Raw genomic sequence first — 22,110 nt, 5'->3', positions numbered from 1 at the left:
TCTAGAGGTTGAGGGACGTGCGACATATTTTGAAGTGCAATGAGGATGATACGGGCAACTGGCGAATGTGCCAAGGCCCCAAGAGACAGAAATTCTTCTCCTCTGTCCCTAAGACCAAGGCTGCCATTCTAACAGAACTGCCGTAAGAGATAAACACGTGTTTCCAAGTGAGGCTGAGCTGGCCCACTGGCAGTGCTCAGAGCTCCATTCTGAGTCTGCAGAGGAGCAGAGGCCATCTCGCTCTTTCCTTTCCAGGCATCGTCCTTGGAGCTGACCTCTTGGGACCGTTCTCAGAATTCACGTTCTCCATAGGAGAGCCAAGTGGATCTGTTGAGAGCTAGAATTTCTTTTTGAAATAATACCCACATTAAAGGGTGATCAAAGTTTTTATTTTTCTTTTTGGCCGCATAATTCAGAAATTGGAGTGGTTTTTGGTTTTGTTTTTTACTATTTTTAGCCTCTTTTCTTTTTAAATGTCTGGAATATATCTTCTGGAAATATCAAAGTCGAATATATTATGTTACACATTTATCTACGTGTAATTTGCTATATGCTTTTCCTTTGGCCAGTCATAATCCCCAATATTGCAATAAAGACCTTGACATTTTTTATTGTTGATCACTCATAAATTAAAATAAAAATTTCTTTCTGACCAGACTCTCCCAAGATGTAAATATAATACTGGAGAGGAAACTTTGACATTTTACAGATCAAAATGATATGGAGAAGTCTGGCTCAAAAGAAATACACAGTAGACTTCACACTGCCCGGAAAATGCTGTTTACCAAGAATGTGCCAACTTTCAATTGTGTTAAGCGTCATTGTTTGGAATAGACAAAAATCATTTCCTCAAAAAAAAAACGAAGATGGAGTTATCTTTAGAAATTCCCAGGCTTTGTATTTTTATGAACCTTTCTAATAAATAAATAAATGAATAACTGCCAGCTCTTAGTAATCCCAATATTCTCATACTCACTTTTTATAGAATAAGAATAAACAACAAAAAATTTTTTAAATAGAGCTGAGAAGTTAGTTATCTTATATTGGAAGAAAGGAGAAGAGATTTTATTGCTGGTAAGTTTGAGTTCCTTAATTTAGAGGAATCTCAAGAAGAAAGGAGTTGCTCTTGAAAGAAAGAGAACATCGAAAACACAGTGTTCAAACTTTTTTACGTGAACTATTTCGTCACTGGGGAAGACACAGTGGCCAAAACCTGCAAAGCTGGAGTTAGATGCGTCCAAAAATGACAAGAAGCGACTGTGCATGTCTAAAGTCCTCAGGCCGCCCGGGGTCGCTCACCGCGCCTTGTCCCTTTCCAGGAAAGAAAGGAAGCAGCTATAAATGACGATCATGCTCTGTGTGCTGTGCAAGACGCTTTCTACCCACGCCCGTTTATTGCATGTATGTGCTAAGCATAGTTCATCCGTAAATTCAGCTAATTTCACTCTTACTCCACAAAGCAGGTTTTACTGTCCCTACGTTACGGACAAGAAACCCGAAACTCAGAGAGGTTAAACCATTTGCCTAAAACCTCAAAATTAATGAGTAGTGGAGTTCAAATTTTCATCCAGATTTGTTTTGCTTATTCGTTGCCCCAACTTAATAATGGGCCAGATAAGGACGCAAGACAGCAGAAGGCAAGTGACCTGCTGTTGGCCTCAGGGAGCAGCCAGACGCCGAATTTATTTTTCACAAAGTGAGGGGGTCGCTTGGTGATTTGGCCTAACAAAATACTTCTCTCGAGTATGTAACACAGCTGTCTTCTTTCTCGATTTTTTCATGTTTCTTTCCTCCGAGCTAAGCTCTGTGACTTCCATACTCATAAACTCCATTTTGCCCATTGACTTGTTCAGCATTTTGCAAAGAGTTTAACCTGAAAAATCCAAATAAAGACATCATATTTTGAATTTTCCCTTCTTCCTTTCTTTATCTGAAAAAATTGTAGACAAGATTGATTTTAATTACATTTATTTGGCCAAATAGCTCATATGGTGCCTTCCAGCTTCTCAGCAGGGCCCCGTAGAGTGAGCAGGTACACAAGGGAACATAATCCAGGCCATGTGACAGCTGGAACTCAGACACGAGCCACACGGCACGATGAGGGCAAGGGTTTGATGTGGCTTGAGCACAGGCAGCACCATGGGAGAGAAGGGAGATGAGGCTGGAGGGTTAAACTGTGTGGGAGAATGTAGGACTATGCTAAAAAAAAAAAAAACCCCTCTGGGCTTCATTGTACAGGCAGTAGGGAGCCGTAAAGGTGTTCTTGAACTAGAGTGACATCACGCAGTCTGTCTACCAGGAGTAGGCTTGGTGGCAGGGGACAGGGTTGGGATTTGAGAAAGGCAAGGAGTAGCGGTGTGGGGTGGACAAGGGACTCATGCCTGGTACCAAGAATGGGAGGAGAAGAGCAAACCAAGTCCCATAGCCAGAGCACCCGTCCAGACCAGCTCAGGGAGGGCAACATTGGAGGCCAGCCTCGCATGTGGACAGCGGAGACTCCTGACTTCCTGGAGGACCAGAATGGGGCACTATAACGTCCAGAGGGGCCGTGGGCCCAGCACCGCCCAGCAGCCTAGTCCCATTTCCTCCACGACCTGGGCTTTGACGGCGATGCTGCCGGAGCGAGTGAGGGCAGCCAGAACTGCAGAGGCTGACAGCCCCCAAGCAAAACACGCAGCCTGCTTTCAAACACGCTTCTATTCCCAATGTCGCTGGCACCTGAATTGTGAATCTGCTGGGCTGTGCTCAACCGCTGAGCCTCTCCTACCTGTGGTTAGAAGTTGACAGGGTTAATCAGAAAGTTGACACAGTTACTCAAATAAGTCAGAGTAGGGAATCACACACACACACAAAAACAAGGTTTCATTTTATCCTAAAACATGTACATTTGTTCATATTAAAATTTGTTCATGGGGGTCTGCACAGTGGTGCAGCAGTTAAGTTCGCACACTCCGCTTTGACAGCCCCAGGGTTCATGAGTTCAGATCCCGGGGGCAGACCTGCACACCGCTCATCAAGCCATGCTGTGGTAGGCGTCCCACATATAAAGTAGAGGAAGATGGGCACGAATGTTAGCTCAGGGCCAGTCTTCCTCAGAAAAACAAAAAACGTGTTCATTATTTTATTACAGGACTGTCTTTTTTCTTCTGAGGATTGGTCTGAAGCTGGAGCTCCAGATCACAGAGCTCATGTAAATCCTGCACTTTATGTATCATTAAAATTTCCCATTTCAGTTTCTTTGAGACGAGAGAGAATACGGAAAGTTTGTGACAACATGAGCACAGAGTCCGTCTAGGTCGTCAGACTCTGCTCTAACTTGTACGTCGGCCTCACTGAACCTGATTTGACCACAGTTTTCTTTCCCAATTCACTTTTTTCCCACTGGAAAACTTATTCAACTTATGCAATTATCTCAGAACAACTTTTTTTCTTCTCACCCTATTGGTCTATTGATTCATGTAAAGCTTAATTAAATTATCAGACTTTAACAACTTGTACAACTGCCATGAAGAGGTTTGAGTATAAATACTGGTTAGTGAGCACACGACCCAGCAGAGACAACACGACTCCTGGGATCAGTGCATGGGGCCCGAGGGCGCTCAGCGTCCAGGAGCACTAGCATCTTCACAGAGGGAAGGGAGCTTGTTGGGTAAGAGACGGTGCAGAAATCAACGACGGAAAGTTGAATTAATAAAGTGATATTTGCTCAGAGGGTCCTAGCCCCCAAGGGAATTTTCCCAGAGATCCTACCAAAAGCCCTGGGCTTCAGTTTCTTCTGCTGTAAAATGATTGATAATTATTATTATTATTATTATACTTACCCCCTGCTCTACGTGACTCAGATGACTGTGAAAGGGATTAACGAAATGTTGGTGAAGACGCGTTGATACTAAATTGCTGCACCAATGTTAGTAATATTCAGCTGGAATACCAGGAGTGACAGTGACAGCAATAATAATAGCTGCGGGCGGTCTGCCCCATTCTGTCCTCTTCAGATGCTAATGGAGCCCAGACAGAGCTGACCCTCTTCTCTATGTGTTTAGAGCCACTTCTCATGTGACGACACATGCCTTTAGCTTGAAAAGCAAGATCTCTTTGATTTTAAATGCATAGAATTTTAAAAGAGAGTAACTTAAAAATAGATTTTTTTCCAGGCCACTAAACTACTAGCTTCTTTACACACAAACAGCCCTAATGTGGTGGAGGCCAGAGGGAAGGTCATAAAAATAGGAGTTGGCTTTGCTGTGCACTGCCTTCGACGTCTGCTGTGGAGCACAGATTGTGCAGAACTGGTTGATGCCCAGAATCTTTACAGTCAGGGTCGGCTAACGGTTTGTTTGCACAAGACACATGTGACCCTCTGAAATGCTCTTTCTCCTCCAAATTATGAACTCTTAGAACTTATAGATAATTTTACTGAAAGGTTAGCAGAAGAAGAGTGACAATTTGGGGCTATGTTCAGCTAGATAGCATGCTCTTTTGAATCACCTACAATTAGTGTGGTTCCACAGCATTATCTGCAGGAGAGCGTTGTCCTTCCTTGCATTCTCTGCCTCTTTCATGTCATTGTTAGCACCGCAGTGAAGAAACCTAAAAAGCAGTTCTCAAAAATACTTGAAGGTGAACTTGTGCTCCCAGGAATGATTCCATTTGCTGCTCTCCCCCTTCGTGTTCAAAAGCACCACACTTATCTGGTCTCTTTTTCTACGCTCTCCTAAAAGGGAGAGAAACGTATTCAGCGTGTAAAAATAAGCTATTGTATCTCAGAAAGGAGATGGCATGCTAATTAAGGGTTGTTTGAATGAACGAGTCACACGGCATTGTCTACTGGGAACTGGCTGCCAATTGCATTTTTGGTAAAGAGTCAAGAAAAACATTCAAAAGGTCCCCGGCAAGCTCGGGAGAGAAGTGAGCAGCACTTCCCTTTATCAAGTAGGTGCACAGGCTGTTGAGGCTTGGGAGAGTCAGGGTGCAGGCTGCGAGCTCCTGCCTCCTGGCTTTTCCTACCAGTTTCGAGAGCCACCTTCCCAAATAGGGGCCTGCAGCTCAGGTCTGACCGTGGTCAGCGGGGTGCATACGCCGGACCGCTGGACCGCTGAACGATGCTTTCTCTGCTCACTGCCTGACTCGAGGTGCCTTGTCACTCTTCTTGGATTCATCTGGGAGGCATGGGTTTTCAGATACACGGTAGCTCGGGTCTTGCAGCGAAATAATTAATGCTCTGTTGAAAGAAACGAGGCAAATTGGTTAGTATGATTATCTCTAACAAACTGGGGAAATTTTAAACCCTTGACAGCTCACGAATGAGGAGGGAAATAAATTGCTCTGTTTTTCAAAGGTTTCTTTTCTTAATGTTTGCGTTATGTGAGCCAGACTCAGCCTGTAGCCTGATTGCCTGACAGTCTGGGGTGTGGGGAGTTGTGTAAATGGAGGTGAAAGGATTTGCTTTGCTGGGAAAAGGACCACAACTGGAGGATGTGAGTGTGTTTTTGTTGTAATGGGTGGAAGCAATAGTGAGTCCAGCAGGCAAGTGCCGTTTCTGGCGTGTAGACAGCTGTTCACTGGCGTGGTGGAGGCCCAAGGTGTGTTTCTGACGCCCTGCATGTCCTTCCTTCAGTGCTGTGGGTCTGTGGTTCTCGTGCTGCTGTCTTGAATCCGTAAGTGCTTATTTTTTAAGGGGGGTCATCTGCCTTTGACTTAGATGTGAAGACACAAGTGTCCTGATTCCTAAAATGTCCTGGATGAAGGCAACAAGGGAAGGAATTTCTCTATATATGTGCCTGTGTGCTTGGAAGAAAATAGCAAGTTTTATTTAAGCATATTTTATATTTTAATATTTCTAAAATTACATGCTTTCCTGGGCAGTCAAAATAAAGCATCAAATTTCACACTTTACATTCTTAATCATTAAAATATGTGGTGTAAAAAAAGTTCTTTTGCAATTGTTTAAAAGGCAAAATAGTGAATAATATGGGTTTATGTGTGTACTTGAATCTCATTTTGTAGTTTTCCTTTAGTAATGTAGGTTGGATATAATAATAATATTTAATGCATAATTAAGTAATGATCTAATCACGTTAGATCAAAAATGCATTCCATCACCCAGTAGATGTAAAATATAACGACAACAATAATAATAACACGTTTGAGTGAGTGCTGACTTTGTCCTAAGAGCTTTCCGTGTATGAAATCTGGAGGAAACTGAGGCCAGAGAGATTAAGCATCTTGTTTATGGACTCACAGCTAATAAATGGTGGAACCAAAATTTGGACCCAGGCTCTCTGACTGCAAAGCTTGCACCTTAACTATCGTATTATATTGCCTGACTTGCAATATAACTATTTTTGCCCATTAAACCCTTCAAAGAGGATCCATTATGAAAGTATTTTTTAGATAATTTTGTTATACATTTATTTCAATGGACCCCGCAGGTGAACAGACCACTGGTCCTGGGAAATGTAATCCCGCAGGTGTATTGACGGTCACTGCGTCAGCCTCGCACACAGGGGAACTTCTGCAGTGGCACCTGGCATGTCACAGATGCTCTTCTTAGGCGCTTCCATTTGACGAGGCAGGACAAAGTGGCTTGCCCCTGTCACTATGGGAGAACTTCCCTTTGTTTCTAGTCATCACAGGATAAACTCTACTATTTGAATCTTAATTTCTTAATTCTTCATTTTTTAATTAATTTTTTAAGTAGTTCTTAATTTCTCTGTGAGGTTTGGGAAATTTTGCTTTAATCCTATTTTTATGAGCTTAGTAGCAATGGTGTTTGACATGCATAGGCAACACTGATACCTTATTAAAAAACGTGATTGAGATATAAGTTACAGCCCATAAAAACCACCTGTTTAGAATGGACAGTGTTTCAACGGTGTGCGTACATCTACAACATTGTAAACTTGACAGTTGATTTTTTAAAATTAATTAAATAAAAACTTCTGCGATGCTTGGGTGAAAAGTACTCCAAGACCAACGAAAACCGTCAGTATTCACCTTATCCTTCTCAACCCTCCTCCAGAAGTGTGTGCTCTACTGGCCGGAAAAGAGGGGCATCTATGGGAAAGTCGAGGTTCTGGTCATCAGCGTAAACGAATGTGACAACTACACCGTTCGCAACCTTGTCTTAAAGGTGAGAGCATGTCGCTATAGCTGCTGCAAAGGGGCTGATGTCGAGGAGGACGTTTCCACCTTGAAATATTTATCTCAGTCAGTGCTACAGAGTCAACGTAAACAAGTTAGAGATTGCTGAGATCAAAGAGCAACTGTAACCACTCCCTCGTGGGTTTCTTTGCTGTCAGCTACAGTCAGTGTGTGGGATAATTAAATTAATGTAAGTAGGCATTAAGGAAATTCACTAAGAAGGAGGTTATGGTCTAGTTTGCATAAATAAAACAGCTCTGATTTAACCTTCCAAACGCCTTTAACTAAAGGCTCATGCTGGAGACTTTACCGTGATGATTTTTTCCTTTTAATGTCACTTCGGTCTCAGCAGCTTTAAGTGAAGCCTGGAAACTGAAGGAGAGAGTCTGCCCCGTGGGTGGCCGTGGGAGGGAAGACGAGCCCGAGGTGTGGATGAGAGCCTCCCAAACTCGAGTTACAGTCATTTATAGGGACTTCCCCAGACTGGATGCTGTCACAGAAAACTTGTCTTATTTAAGTCTCGGGCAGCAGACGCGGAGGATCGTTGCCATGGGATTGTGTTTGCTCCCAGAGAGCAGTCGTCCCACAGGCTCCAGGCCAGTTGAGGGCCTCACTGCTGGGGCGGGATCGCCACCGAGAAAGGGCAGGAACAGGGCAGCACTGAGGGTTTCAGCAGGAAGTTCGGGGAAGGACGCACTGACCAAAACCTGATTGTCGACTCCTGTTCTCCAGAGCCTGGTCCAGGCCAGGCCCCCAGCCGGGCACGGGGTTGAGTTGATGCGCGTGGACCCCGCCCGAAGCAGTTTCAACCTAGGGACCACTTGAAGCTCCTTGACTATGGGACTTCTCCCTGCTGTTAAAACTGGAATTGAGGGGCTGGCCCTGGTGGCGTGGTGATTAAATTTGCTGCGCTCCACTTCAGTGGCCCGGCTTCGGTCCCCAGGCACTGACCTACACCTCTTGGCAGCCATGCTGTGGTGGTGACCTGCATACAAAAAATAGAAGAAGATTGGCACAGATGCTAGCTCAGGGTGAATCTTCCTCAGGAAAAAAACTGGAATTGAGGATGAGTGTAGGAGCATTAGCATAAGGGAATATAAAATTGTGTTCTTATATTGGTTAAAATGTTTATAAAGAGCAGGAAACATACTATATCCCAAGTCTTTCATGACTACATTTTCATCCACAATTTTGTTTATAACTTAGAAATGTAACTTAGCATATGTTACATACACACTTTCTATGTTAAATATACATTCTCATTTAATAGAGGCAAGACTGTCAAACTTTGACATCAGGATATTTATAGTAAAGTTTTCTCCAGGCAAAAACTTTGCTAGATTTTTTTCCACCTAGAAATAAGCTGCCATCAGGATGGGAGTGATAGAAAGCATTCAGTGTTGTGGTTTGGATGGCTTTTAGTTTCACAAGTAAATGAGGCATTTGCTGGCTGCTGTTGTTTTCAGCAAGGAAGTCACACCCAGCACGTGAAGCATTACTGGTATACTTCGTGGCCCGATCACAAGACGCCAGACAGTGCCCAGCCCCTTCTGCAGCTCATGCTGGATGTGGAAGATGACAGAGTTGCTTCCGCGGGCCGAGGGCCTGTGGTTGTCCACTGCAGGTAAGGCACGGGCTGTCCTTTCTGCCGGAGCGGCTGTCTATCCTTTGTAAAGGCGTGGAGCTGCTGGAAGCTGGGTTTTGCTTCCTGCTTGTGACTTTGTTGGTAAATTAAATATTTATGGAAGTTAATTAATTTCCCAATATTTGTGTCTTGATCAAGATGACACAGAAATAAAGTGACATTATTAGGGCATTTTCGGCAAACAGTTACCTTGAGAACAGGAAACCTTACTCAGTCCCCTGCCTGGAAACTTATATTGATTCATTTAGTCTCATCCGTCTCATATACACTAGGAAAGACAGATTCTTTAAAAATTATCAATGACTTTTTTGTTGTCTGAAGATGGCACCTGAACTATACTTGAATTGTATCTTGATAATATTTATTATGCCAAGTTTGGTGACAACCAGTCAACTATTTTAAAAGTTATTTCGTGAAAAACAGATGGAAGCAAATTTACGAAATGGGAAATGGGCAAGTGGCAGTTCGACAAAAGGAAAACCGAGTGCTGTTAGCAGAACATGGAGTACTGGGGGCGAGGCTGACAAAGAAACAGATGTCCATGGTGGTACCCTTTCCTACTGTCTAGCTTGAAGCTCTCCTCTTGTAATGGCTATCTCATCCCTCTTGTCTTCCTTTTAGGATGCCCAAACTCGAGCAAATATTTTTGAAGTTATTTACATAACCAGTCATTTATTCTCCATACTATCTCAAAGTAATTTGTCTTGGTTTGTTTAACCTCATAAGTTTTATAAGATGGCTTATGATGATATCTTTAATAAATAAAATACATTATTTTAGATTATAATTTTGACCTCCTTCATTTTTGAACCTTTGTGGTTTAATTGAGAATAAAGTTTACTGTATGTCTATTTATTCAAAGGCATCATTATCTGGTTTCTGGCATTAGGCCTCATTCTAAACTTAGCCTGGGGGCAAGGAAAAACGGCCTAATTGGCCATGCTTTAGGGCTGGACCTGTCCCCACCCCAAATCATAAAACACTCAAGATATCGAAAATGAAGTAGCCGCTTCCCCTATAAATCCTGCTCCCCTTCTGATTGCGGTTTCTAAGAACGAGACCATCTTTTTTCCAGGCGCTCGACAGCGAATGTCGACAGTTATCTTTGGCCTTCCCCTCAGCTCCAGCCGCCGTATCTAATCAGTCACCAGATTGGCTTTGCCTTCAAAGCATCTCCCGTAATCGTCCTTCCTGCCAACCACCCAAGTTCGGGCCCTCGTGACCTCAGCGTGTATTTTAGAAGTAGTCGGCTAATTGCACAAACACGCCCCACTTCCCCCCGCCCCGCCCCCACCCCTCTGTGGCCCGCTCTGTGCACGTCCCTAAAACCCTCTCTCATCACAGGAGCCCCTGCTCAGAGCTTCTCGGTGGCCTCCCATTGCCTAGAGGAAAAGTTCTTGACCTGGGGTCTATAGATGAACTCAGGGGTCGGTGAACCCCTTTGAATTACTTGAACAAACCTGAGTACATAAAGTTATGTGAATTTTTCTGGGGAGTGAAAGTTCATAGTTCTCATCAAATTCTCAGAAGAAAAAAAAAAAAAGAGTCCCGCTGTTGTAGAGAATGCAGCTCAGACCTCTCAGCTTTCCATGCAAGATCCTCTACAGACCCCAGCCTACCTTCCCAGTCCCGTTTCCCACTGTTTCTGTAGAAGAACTTTCCTTTCAAGCCAAGCTCGTCTTCTCGGTGTCGCACGTCACGCGGCCTGTTCAGCAGCTGTCTGTCTTCTCATCGTGGAATATTCTCGCTTAGTCATGAGAAGCGAAATGCCTGCCATTCGCAGGGTGCAGCTCAAACCGTCTCTCTTCAATGAAACAAGCCGTTATAGACACTTCATTCCACCTCTGAATTCCTCTGCACTCACATTCAGTAGGAAATAAGCACCAAATATGAGAAACAGGTGCTATTTGAGTGCCAAGAGGGGAACGATTAACTTAAACAATGAGGACCGAAGAAAGCCTCTAAAAGTTGGAATAATGCTGAACAGGATCTTAAAAAGTGACCTTTGTTTGTGGTTTTAAAAGGGAAGGCATTTCTGACTGAAGAAATATTGCCAACACGCAAAGGAAAATTGGAAAATAAAAGGCGTTTTTGGCAATGATTCATGTAAATTAAAAATTGGCAGAAAGGTACGGGGAGTATGGTAAGAAGTTAGTCACAGCCACAGGCAGCAGGTAGGGACCACGGTGGCAGGGGCTTAGACACGGTGCCGTAGTTGGTGGCAGCCTCTACAGCCTGCGAGTGGAGAGCAATACGGTCAGCCCGCTGTTTCAGAAAGATGAACCTGGCAGCTGTGTGCATCGCGAATTCGTCCAGGGAGAGACTTGAGGCTAGGGAACCATCATAAGGTGTTTGCTAGTCATGAAGTAAGGAGATGTCGAAAACGTGAGCACAGTCTGTGGAGGGCGAGCCTGGATCCCAAAAGCTGAGTGGAGGTGGAAAATGGAAGAATTGGTGACAGACTGAATGTGGGAGGTGAGAGAGGGGAGATGTGAAGACAGCTCCAAGATTTCTAGGCTGGAAAACTTGTGGCTGACTGGTAACGCCATTGAGGGAAAAGGTAGTTAATTCTGTTTTAGATACATTGAGCTTAGACACATTGAACGGAAACAGGTACAAAATAGTAACATCCGGAGTTCCAGCTAAGGGATGGAATGCCAACCCAGAGCTTAGGAGAAATTTAGGGCACTTGGATGTAGATTTGGGAGAAATTTACATGAAGACCATTAGTGGCTGGAATTGCTGAGAGACAGAGAAAGAGAGAGAGAGAGAAAGTCTTGTTAGGTGGATATCAGCCGTCTAAGACAGACAGTGTTTCCATACAGCACCACCTGCGTGTAAGTGACTTGGAAATCCGTGCGTCCAGCCACACTGTCTCCTGAATGGAACTGAATCTTCAGTTATTCTCGGGGATCTTCAGCATTAGTGTAGCCAAGACCGAGGTCGCCTCTCCCTCCCTCCAGCCAGCCCTGTTCCAGAACTCTCCCCGGCGTCGCTGGCACTACCAGTCGCCCCACCCTCCCAGCGAAGACTGCTTTGACCTTTTGCTTTTCTCGCTGTTCAACGCCCATCCTCCAGATTCACATCTGTGACGTGCCTAAGTCTTTCCCCCGTGTCTAGTGCCCACACCTCACCTAAATTCAGCCCGAGGTGTCCTTTGCAGAATCGTCACAGTGCCTTCCTCGCGTTTCCCCCACCCATCGCGCTCCACTCCACGCCTCCTACTGCCCGTGATGGCAGACGGTGTGGGGTGAGCATGGAGCGCGGGGCCGGAGGTGTGATCCTCAGCTCCTGGCAACTGCTGTTGATTCCAGCTGTCGTTTCAGATTCTAAGTGCCCTTTAAAAGAAGATATTTTGTCCCTGCTGTTTTTCCTCCTCTTTTCATTCCTCATCTTTCCTTTTCAGCGCCGGCATAGGAAGGACGGGCTGTTTCATCGCCACATCCATTGGCTGTCGACAGCTGAAAGAGGAAGGCGCTGTGGACGCACTCAACATCGTCTGCCAGCTTCGCATAGACAGGTGAGTGTCCGCGCAGCCGCGCTAGACTGCCTCTCAGGGCAGCGCGGTCCCGCACAGCTGATCTGGTCGCCTGCCGTTCCAAACATCACAGTCTCCGAGGTCCTAATCTCTGTAGAGATTTGTGTAAATGCTTAAGAATAGACATTACGTTAAAAAGCCAGCCAAGACAGAAATTATTGCAGCACGGACCGTCGAGAGTCCAAAACCAAACGCTCCTGCTCGCTCCCCCGTCGTCTCCAACCCGGGCTGTTTATGGTGGACGTGCGTCCTTGGAGGGCCTCACCCCTGCTCCTTTGCGTGTGCTCTGCATCTCCACTGGCTTTGACCGAACCGTCCACTTTAGGATCTTGATCCTTTAAAATGAGGGGCATGTATCATACAACCAAGAGTCATCTTTTTGTTTTTTTCAGTCTAGTTTTTTTAACTGTGAAAAAATGCACATAAAATTTACCATTTTAACTAGTTTAAGAGTACAGCTCAGTCATGTTAAGTACATTCACACTGTTGTGCAACCATCTCCAGAACTCTTTTCATCCTGCAAACTCTATCCCCATTAGACAACAACGTCCTGTCCCTTGCTCCTCACGGCCCCTGGCACCCACCACTCGCTTTCTGTGTCTGTGAGTCTGACTACTCTGGGTAGCTCATATAAGTGGAATCACACAGTATTTGTCTATTTGTTATTGACTTATTTCACTTAGCATAATATCCTCAAAATTCATCCATGTTATAGCGTGCATCAGAATTTCCTTCCTTTTTAAGGCTGAGTAATGTTCTGTGTATGTATATACCCCATTTTGTTTATGTGTTCAGCCAACGATGGACACTTGTGTTGCTCCCACCTTTTGGCTATTGTGAACAATGCTGCTGTGAACATGGGTGTACAAATAGTTGTTTGAGATTCTTTTGAGTATGTACTCAGACTGTTGGGTCAATAGTTATTCTATTTTTGTTTTTGAGGAACTGCCATCCTGTTTTCCACAGTAGCTGCACCATTTACGGACCCACCAACAGTGCACAAGCATTCCAACTTCGACACATCCTCGCCAGCACTTATTATATTCTGTTTGTTGGATTTTTAATAGTAGCCATCCTAATGAGAGGGAGGTAGAAGAGCCATTTTTATAGAGAGATGGTTTGATCACCTTTGTGATGATCTCTGTTTATGTGTTGAAAACAGAGCAAGAAACTTCTCTTCTCCCCCGCTGCACAAGGGAGCCTAGCTGGGTGCGTGAACAATGAGTCAGTGACGGGGAACAGGAACAGGTTCTCCTAGTGAACAGGCAGAGATAAAGATGCTGCACTGGGCCGTAGGCAGCCGGGCCTCTGCCCCACAGTTCAGTGCGCTGCAGCAGAAGAAGAGCTGCCCTGAAATGTTCTCTTCTTTATTCATGCAGAGAATATTTATTAATTACCTCCTGTGCCCAGGGCATGGTTCCAGAGGCTGCAGGTACAGCATTACCAGGGTGAGTGAGGCTCTGCTCTCCTAGGGTTACAAGCTGACATGGAGAGACAGACAGAAAATTAAAAAGCTGAGAAACAAACAGGGTGATTTCAGACAGAGATCAATGCTGTGACGTAATAACACAAGAGGCCTCGGGCCTGAGCCCCTTGGACTCCAGTCCTAAGACCTGGAGTTTCTTGAAAGGAGAGAGCACTTTTAAGATTCACTCGACAAGTATTTATTGAGCACCTGCCATGTGCTGGGGTCTGAGATTTCAATAAAAGAGACAAGAGAATTGTTCTGGAAATTCAGTGAGATAGTACACATAAGGCTTTTAGAGTGGAGCCTGGCGCGTGGTGAGCCTTCAACACACGTTCATGGGCTGTTATCCTCTTCGTTACTGTAAGAATTAAACCTTCAAATCCCCTTTCAGGGCGGTGTTTTCCCTCCCCGTCCCTGTCAGTCCTCGTCTCCTTTTAAATATTAGCTCCCAGGTCTCTGTGAGCTTATCTTCTCTCTTTTCTCTTAATTCCGACTGGCTTCATTGAGGCTGTTGACCGTGGTGGTAAAGATTCGGGAAACAGATTGCGTGGGTTTGCATCCTGGCCCCCACCATCTCCTGCTAGTGTGGCCTTGGTTTTCCCGTCAGGAAAATGGAAGTAATGATAGAATCTACATTGTACTGTTGGAAGGATTAAGAGAGAACTTGTAAAGCCCCAGGCACAAGATAGCCATGCAGTGACATTCCCCACAGCTACCATGCGTGCTTGTAGCCTCTGTAGACTGGACACATTCTGCACAACTCCCATCTGTGCACGTGGCCTCTGTAGACTGGACACATTCCCCACAGCTCCCATCCGTGCACGTGGCCTCTGTAGACTGGACACGTTCCCCACAGCTCCTGTCCGTGCACGTGGCCTCTGTAGACCGGACACATTCCGCACAGCTCCCATCCGTGCACGTGGCCTCTGTAGACCGGACACATTCCGCACAGCTCCCATCCGTGCACATGGCCTCTGTAGACCGGACACATTCCCCACAGCTCCCGTCCGCGCACGTGGCCTCTGTAGACCGGACACGTTTCCCACAGCTCCTGTCCGTGCACGTGGCCTCTGTAGACTGGACACGTTCCCTACAGCTCCCGTCCGCGCACGTGGCCTCTGTAGACTGGACACGTTCCCCACAGCTCCTGTCCGTGCACGTGGCCTCTGTCAACTGGAACTGTCATACATCCCGCACAGGCTGCGGTACTGTGTCTTGAGGTTGCACGTGTGCAGGACTTAGCCGTGTTCCTTACCGTGTCTCTACTTTCCCCACCTCCCCCTCCATCCCCAACTTGTACCTGCTTCTGAAACCGTTTTCTTGTTGTGCCTGAGAAGGGCAGCTCCACTGATCTCCCCCCTCTCGTACGATCGCTCCCTTGGTCTCCTGAAGGCCCCTGCTTGCCTCCAGTACCGTCCATCCAGCGGGAATCGGGGCCTGTGGCTTCACTTCAGACCCTGGACACCCTTCCCCAGAAGAGGGCCCTACGTCAGGGGAAGGGACACAGTCAGCCTGGAGCTGCTCCCGCAGTGGCTTCTCTCTCCGGCTTTGTGCTTCTGTAAATGAGGCTCCTACACAGACCCCAAGTGCCCCAGGACCGCAGTTCACATCCCCTCCCCTGCCTTCCTGCTGGCCAGTCTGAACTCCACGAAACCCAGATGCCTGCATGGCTCTAGACTGACCGCGAGCCGACAGCCTCCGCACCTGCTCGACCGTCCTTGGAGCAACGCCCTGAGGAAGGGGCTTCCTGGTCGTTTTGTTCTCGTTGGTCTTTAACTTGGGCCCTTCGCCCTCCGTCCTCCCACCACCCACTGCTTCGGTAGCCTGACCTCCGCCTGGGTTTCCACTTCCAGGTCACAGTCACTGTCAAGTCCACCGGATTGTCCTTGGGCTGTGGCTGGAGGTGCAAATGCGTTTTTAAACCGTATCACAATGCCTGCTCCGTCAGCGCCTTCCTTCCTAGCGCGAGTGGTCAGAGACTCCAGCCTTGGCCTGGCCTTCCCTCCCCACCGAGCTCTTCCCATGAGCCTCGTCTTTTTACTGCTGATAGGACCCTGCAAACATCCAGCTCCTCTGTTGGCTCCTCCAAAGCCTGCGGACTCCCCAGCCCCCGGATCTGAGTTGCTGCCAATACGTGTCCCGAAATCCTTCTCACTGGTTTATTAATCAGGATCCTTCTAAGTAAACTCTTTCTGAGCAGCTGCTTCTGTTGCTTGTGAAATGGATCCTCTCCTTAGAACTTTCCTTGAAAGGTCTTTCGTTTGCCTTCCTTCCGTCATGGGATCAACATAGATTTTCCTTTCCTTGTTGTGTGTTCCTCTAGTTATTATGAAAAGCAAAACAGAAACCTTCCCCCTTTCCTTGACCCCATTCAACTTCTCTCCCCACCCCTCTTGCCTCTTGCTTCAGTTCCTCAGCTTTTTCTGGTCATGCTTCGTTTTAAAATTCCAGTGCAGGTGACGGCCGCTGTCGACTGCGTCCTTGACTCAGGCCGGTGAAGGGAAACCTGACTGTCTACCTTTCAGCTCTGGCAGCTGTCGGTCCTCATGAGTCCTTCGGGCCATGTCCAGCTCTGGTCTCAGGGCCGTCCTTGCCTTCGGTTCTGGGTCTGTCCTCAGACATTCCAGAAAGCACTCTTGACCCCAGAAGTGTGTTTAGTCACGGTCTCTCCACCATGGTCTTCAAAGCACAGGCCTCATGTAACCCTCAAAATGAACCCAAGAGTTGGAAAAGAGGTATTCCTTGCCATCTTTTTTTTTTTTAATAAGCAAACAAAGAATTCAACATATCAAGTAACTTGCCCAAAGTCATCCTCTTTGGAATCCAGGATTTCTAATTTCTAACTCAAAAGGCTCGACTGTTAGAGACGAAGGTAAACAGGCTTCGGGGATACGATTGTTACAAAACTGCCGGCAAAAACATGTCCCCTGGATGATGCCTTGACAATTAAAAAGAAATGCAAGGACACCGCAACTTTGAGAACAGTGTGAGGTGTGGATGAGAGCGGCTCATGGGTAGACAGAGCGGTGCGTCAGCAGTCGCCGTAATGGTATAATTTGAGGGACGCGGGAAAGTTGCCTCGTCCCAAAGTGTCTGTCTCTGGAGGGAGCTGGACGTCTGTGCAGAGCAAAGCTCTGAGGCTCTGCTGCTCGAGGGCCGGTCCTCGGTGGACGGAATCGTTCCCTGGTCAAGTTCGTCCAGCCTGGAGGTGGGAAGACTGTCTTCTCAGCCGCTGACGCTCTGACCTGAGCAGGCGACCCAGCCTCTCCAGCGTGTGGCTAGAGCGAAGGGAACTCCCCACGTCGTCACGTCTTCAGAACGTGGGTTTGATGAAGGGAACTGAAGGGAGGGGTCCAGGGCTGGGCGCTCCTGAGGCCCCGCAGCCCGGGAGACTGGGAGACGGCACTGGGCACTGGGAAAGTGGGGGGCCCGGAGAGGGAGTGGCAGAGCATTAGCAAGGGACACCTCCATCAAGATCAGCTGCATAATTCGGGGGCACAGCGCGAAATGAAAACGTGGGGCCCTGTTTTCAAAAACTGTTAAATATTTCAAGATAGTGACCGCAGAGCATTAAGCCAAGCACACAGAGTGGTCCTGCTGGATGGTGCGTACATTTGTTCGTTTATTCAACAAACACTCACTAAGCACCTGCTACTGAACGTGCGTCAGGCGCCTGGGTGTAGAAGGGTGGGTTCCTCTGCAGGAGTTTCCAGACGGCATCTCTCAGCTGCGAGGGGCAGCTAAGTGCCAGACTCTTAGACCGTATTCAGGCAAAAAATAGGTTCTTAACTAAGTCTGAGCAAAAGCGATGTACTATATTCCTTCGAACCCCTCTCCACTAGGCTATTCACAGTAAGTGTTGAAACATTAAAGGATCTGAAAAGCCCCTCAGTCTAGAACCCGTCCAGCGTCCTTTAAGGGCTCCACGTTCATTCGATGACACGAAACGTTCCTCCAAGACCGTCCAAACGCGAGGGAGAGAAGATGGAAAATAATAAGCATGAACTGTCCTTTCAAGGAGTTTGTGGTGGAGAGAAGACTGCAGACGGTGTGGGAGAAAGGGGGAAGGAACGGAGGAGGCTGACTCAGGGGAAACGCCTCGCTGCGTCTACGGAGGGCAGAGCCAGCGCAACGCCTCGAGGGCACGCGCGCACGAGGCTCCTGTCCTTCATGCTCTTCAACCACGGCTCTGCCCACCCCGGATCCACTGCACGCCGCACATCTTTCTTATAGTCTACACCCCCCCACACACACAGACACACTCGTATCTGTCTCCTCCGGGAAGGCCTGGGCACGGCGAACAACAAAGAAAAAGAAAGGCAGTGGTTTGGATACTTGAAATGGGCTCGTTCCATGACTGTTAAGTCAAGAGTTTGAGTGCTGAGCAGGATCAAAAACCTGATCCCACCCCCCAAAAAATTAGAACACCTGACCATTGTTACTCAATATGACCAAACAGGCAATTTGTACTCACATCACAAATCTGCATGTTAGCGATAAAGTCAAACTGTCTTCTTTAGGGACGCGCGTGTTATGCTGAATGGATGTTTCCAGTGTAACAACAATGACAAAGCCATTTGATGGATTCTTCATTCTCTGGCAAGACATTATTTTTATTGGCCTTAGGGCAACTTCTATTAATAGATGCTATGGTTCCCACTGTGGATTCATGAGTCTGTGAGCCTCCTCTTAATAATACTTTTGAGCAAATTTTGAACTAAAATAGGATTTTTTTCCGAATAGGAGTTCAAATTCAGCACCAGGCATGCACAGGTGTTTTATTTAAAAGTGTGTCAATGGCATCATGGCGTTTGTTTTTAATTAAACGATGAAGTGGGTGGCAGGTGGTTGGAGCCGAGCGCTGGCTGGTGGGACAGGTAAGCAGGCAGCCATGAGAGAACGAGGTGCCAGAGACCCTGGGCTGGGTGTCAGGCTGCTGGTGCGAATCCTGGCTCTGCCCCTAATTTCCTGTGTGACCACTTGTCGCTCTGTCTACACACGTAAAAGGAGAGGCAGAGTGTACCAGTGGTCCCCAGCCTCTTCTGATGTGGGGACCCCTTTTTTAAGAGTAAAATGTTTCATAGACCTCAACCTAATAGTTGTATTTCAAATCCCGTAATGCTTATAATTTTCATTCTGTGACTCCAACAGCACTTCCGTACATTTGAAAATTAGTGGTACCTGTGTACGTGTGTTTGTTTGCTCTACTGACAATGCTGGGAGAGCAGGTGGATTTGAGGACCCCTCCCAGTCAGATGCCTTTTCCATTCTGGATTCAGGGACTGGCAAGTGATCCATGGCTCTAAACCCCTTTCACTCTTGCAGTCTTTGAGTCTTTGAACCTTTGTTTCCGTAGAGAACAATGGAATGGCAATTATAGACGGTCATAACATTTGCGGAACGCCTACTAGGGAAAGGAGAGTAAAAAAATATGGCCGTAAGAATACGGTGTGAATCTCTCATCCTTCAGGGGAATCCGAGACCTGACGGAGGGAACGATGCATCCAAGGTCACATAACACATTTTGGCTGGTTTTTTTTTTTTAACATGCTGAACTGGACTTCCAATTTTGCTCTAATTAGATTGGCTAAATTCTGGATTTGTCTGGTTCCCAAAAGACTATTGTTTTCTAGGGTGGGAGCCCTAAATGGGTTAAGCACAGATTAAGAGACAGGAAGTCCACGTTCCAATCCCGCCTTTGACATTGACCCTGAACTAGTTGCTATATAAACCAGGGAAAATTGTTATCTCTGATGGTTTCGGTTCAGATTATTTATTATTAATATCTGAACACGAGAAGAGCAGTGAACTTTCTAGGGGTCAGCGTGGCTGTGAAAAGGGATATTTTGCTCAATCACATTTTCCTGTTAATGGAAAGTTACCATGCATACAGAGGTCAACAATTTTCAAAAATTATGATGAAAAGCAGGAACTATAACATTAGTGCTAAACTGGACACAGTGTGATCATGCTTTATTACTTAGAGAGCCCTTCCATACCTTGTTTAAGTATTCTAATCTTAAACATCACTAAATCGTTGTGACTAGACCACCTAATTAAAAATTCTAGTTTCTATTGAAGCTAAACCCGTCCGCTTTCACTGTGTGTAGCCTCTGCTACAAGAGATTCACTGAGGATTCTGGACACCAAGATTTCACAGTGAGATGGTGACAGAGGTCATTCACACATCGAGTGGGAGAGAAGCACCTGTCCCTTTAAAAAGTGATAATAATAATCTGTGGTAACAAGGTGGCCCAGGAAACTCAGAGAACGCTCCCATGCACATCGACGTACAGGAGGGCAACTGAGGAGCAAGACGTGACCGTCAGAGACGTCTAGGCAGAGACTCGAACTCGTTCCATCGCAGGCTGACCTCGGGCAGCTCTCTCCGCCTCATCTTTCTTTTGCTCCACGTTAGCACCTCTGGACACTGCAATAATGTGAGAACAGAACTGGAGAAATGAAACACATAAAATAAGATGCAGCCCCAAGGCCTTTTTCTTTTCTTTTCTTTTTCTTTTTTTTCTTCCCCAGAAACAGGAAACAATCTGTCGGATCCTCCTCTCAGAGAGTCGGTGGTGAAATCCGCGGTTGCCCTGGGCGTCCTTGCCGTGGAGGCCTGAAGCTGGAACGACATGCAGACAGGATAGAAGCTTCCAGTGTACGTCACATCATTGTTTAGACGCCGTAATTAATCACTTCGGTTGGACGGTTTTTTCTTTTTTTAACTGTGACAACTCAAGAGGAGGAATACGTATGCCATCAGTGTCCTAAGATGATATGTGTCCCCAAAATATTCTTTGTTTCCAAAGCTTGGTTAAAATAACTCCAAAGCTAAAATGTCCCCAGTTGGCAGAATTTTTATCAGCCCTAGCCTTACGTTTAGCCGCATCCCCTGCATTCCTGACGAGTGGCCGAGATCCCTTTAATTAATGAATTTCAAAGATCCCATTTGAAGCTCAGGAATTGGGCATTTTGGTTTACTTATTTTAAAGACACTCAAAGAGCAAGCCCTGGAGGTTGGTCTGGATTTACCCACGTCACAGTTCCTGAGACCACAAGCAGAGGCCCTCTTGTACAACAGACGATGCCGACTGAAGCTCCTGGCTGGTTGCCAGGGCATCCTTTTCCTTGTTCTCAGCTTGGAGATAACTGAGTGTTAACCTGAGTGTCCAGAAGAGAATTGGTAATTTTCAGGAAAAAAATGGAACTCAAGATAAACTAGAGTGTTAGATTATCATTGAGTTTTCATTTGACCTGTGCTGGCTTTTATGCCTCACAGATACTCTGCAGAGAAAGTTTTTGTGTTCAGAATACCTGGTCAGAATCAGCCACAACGTTTATGTCACGTTCTCCCTCTGTGAGGTGATGTTGGATAAAGCCATGGGGAAAAGCTTGGTCGGGGGCACCCCAGCAGCAACAGCACAGCTGACCCTGCTGGACTCAAGGCCCTGCTCGGGGCTGCACCCTCAGGGCACATTAACGTCCACACCTTTTGTTCTAAATTTACTGAACCAAACTTTACCGAAAAGATTCCAGATTCCAACATAATAAAAAGCCAAGGCGCTAGGCCCATTGTTAGCCCATTGTGAGTCACGGCTGCAGAATTCCTCGTCCCCTGATGAGACCGGATGCCAGCTGGGCGGTGCGGCAGGAAAGCCTGTTGCTCTGTACGTGTGAGTTAATAGTCACAAAAGGTCACAGTTTTAACATGTTAAAACCCAGATCTCTCTCCTGGGCCTCTGGAGGAGTTTTTTCGACACACTCGCCCAGTAGCAAAGGGAAAAACTACCTTTTTTCCTTCTGACCTGAGTTCACCCCCAGCTGACATAGCTACGTGCCTCCCGGCATGGAGACGAGCCGACACTGATTTTTGTGTTGGGCGGGGCCGGTGTGATGTGAGACATCTGACATTTCTGGAAGGGCCGTTTATCTGAATTTTCTCTGGCATGGCTAAATGCACTATCCACAGTCTGTGGCCACAAAGAAATCAGAGCCACACAGCCAACACCACTTTTGTATTCAAAGAAAGGACTTTCTTCCACAACCTGGAACAGGGCCTCGTTAGGGTGAACAAATAACTTGTCATCCAAACCAAGGCACTTGTGAGAGTGAAGGGTTGCCCTATTAAGAATGACGCCAGGACAAGAGGCATGAACCGGGACCACCCCACAAACCAGATGCACGGTCACCCTCGGCACGGCATTAACTCAGCATCCAAAGAGCGGGAACGGAGTGTGGAACGCTCATTGATTGCCACTAATAACAGCCACTGTGCTGAACGTTTCACGCATTATCTCCTTTCAACCTCGGAAA

General features: G+C 46.5%; 1 protein-coding gene and 1 long non-coding RNA gene across 5 annotated transcripts in view; one reads left to right on the top strand and one right to left on the bottom strand.

Moving 5' to 3' along the window:
* Positions 1 to 22,110, top strand: part of PTPRR (protein tyrosine phosphatase receptor type R) — a 212,891-nt gene that overhangs the window by 184,479 nt on the left and 6,302 nt on the right. For all 3 annotated transcript variants that reach the window (XM_070622066.1, XM_070622067.1, XM_070622068.1), the window contains 3 exons: positions 7,022 to 7,132; positions 8,610 to 8,767; positions 12,195 to 12,308. In XM_070622066.1, the coding sequence (XP_070478167.1) occupies positions 7,022 to 7,132; positions 8,610 to 8,767; positions 12,195 to 12,308 (383 nt within the window). The remainder of the gene's footprint in view (positions 1 to 7,021; positions 7,133 to 8,609; positions 8,768 to 12,194; positions 12,309 to 22,110) is intronic.
* On the bottom strand, positions 1,952 to 11,924 carry LOC139083663 (uncharacterized). Of its 2 annotated transcripts, XR_011540569.1 has the most exons (4): positions 10,408 to 11,924; positions 7,454 to 8,128; positions 3,822 to 5,221; positions 1,952 to 2,767 (listed from the first exon to the last, which is right to left on the bottom strand). It is a non-coding gene; the product is annotated as an uncharacterized lncRNA (long non-coding RNA). The 2 variants fall into 2 exon arrangements; XR_011540570.1 differs by lacking the exons at positions 7,454 to 8,128; positions 10,408 to 11,924 and having other exon boundaries at positions 4,493 to 5,621.

The sequence above is a fragment of the Equus przewalskii genome, chromosome 5 (assembly GCF_037783145.1).
Source record: "Equus przewalskii isolate Varuska chromosome 5, EquPr2, whole genome shotgun sequence".
In the NCBI taxonomy this organism is placed as follows: Eukaryota; Metazoa; Chordata; class Mammalia; order Perissodactyla; family Equidae; genus Equus; species Equus przewalskii.
Note: the sequence above shows the minus strand (reverse complement) of the source record. Positions and strands in the feature narration are given on the sequence as shown.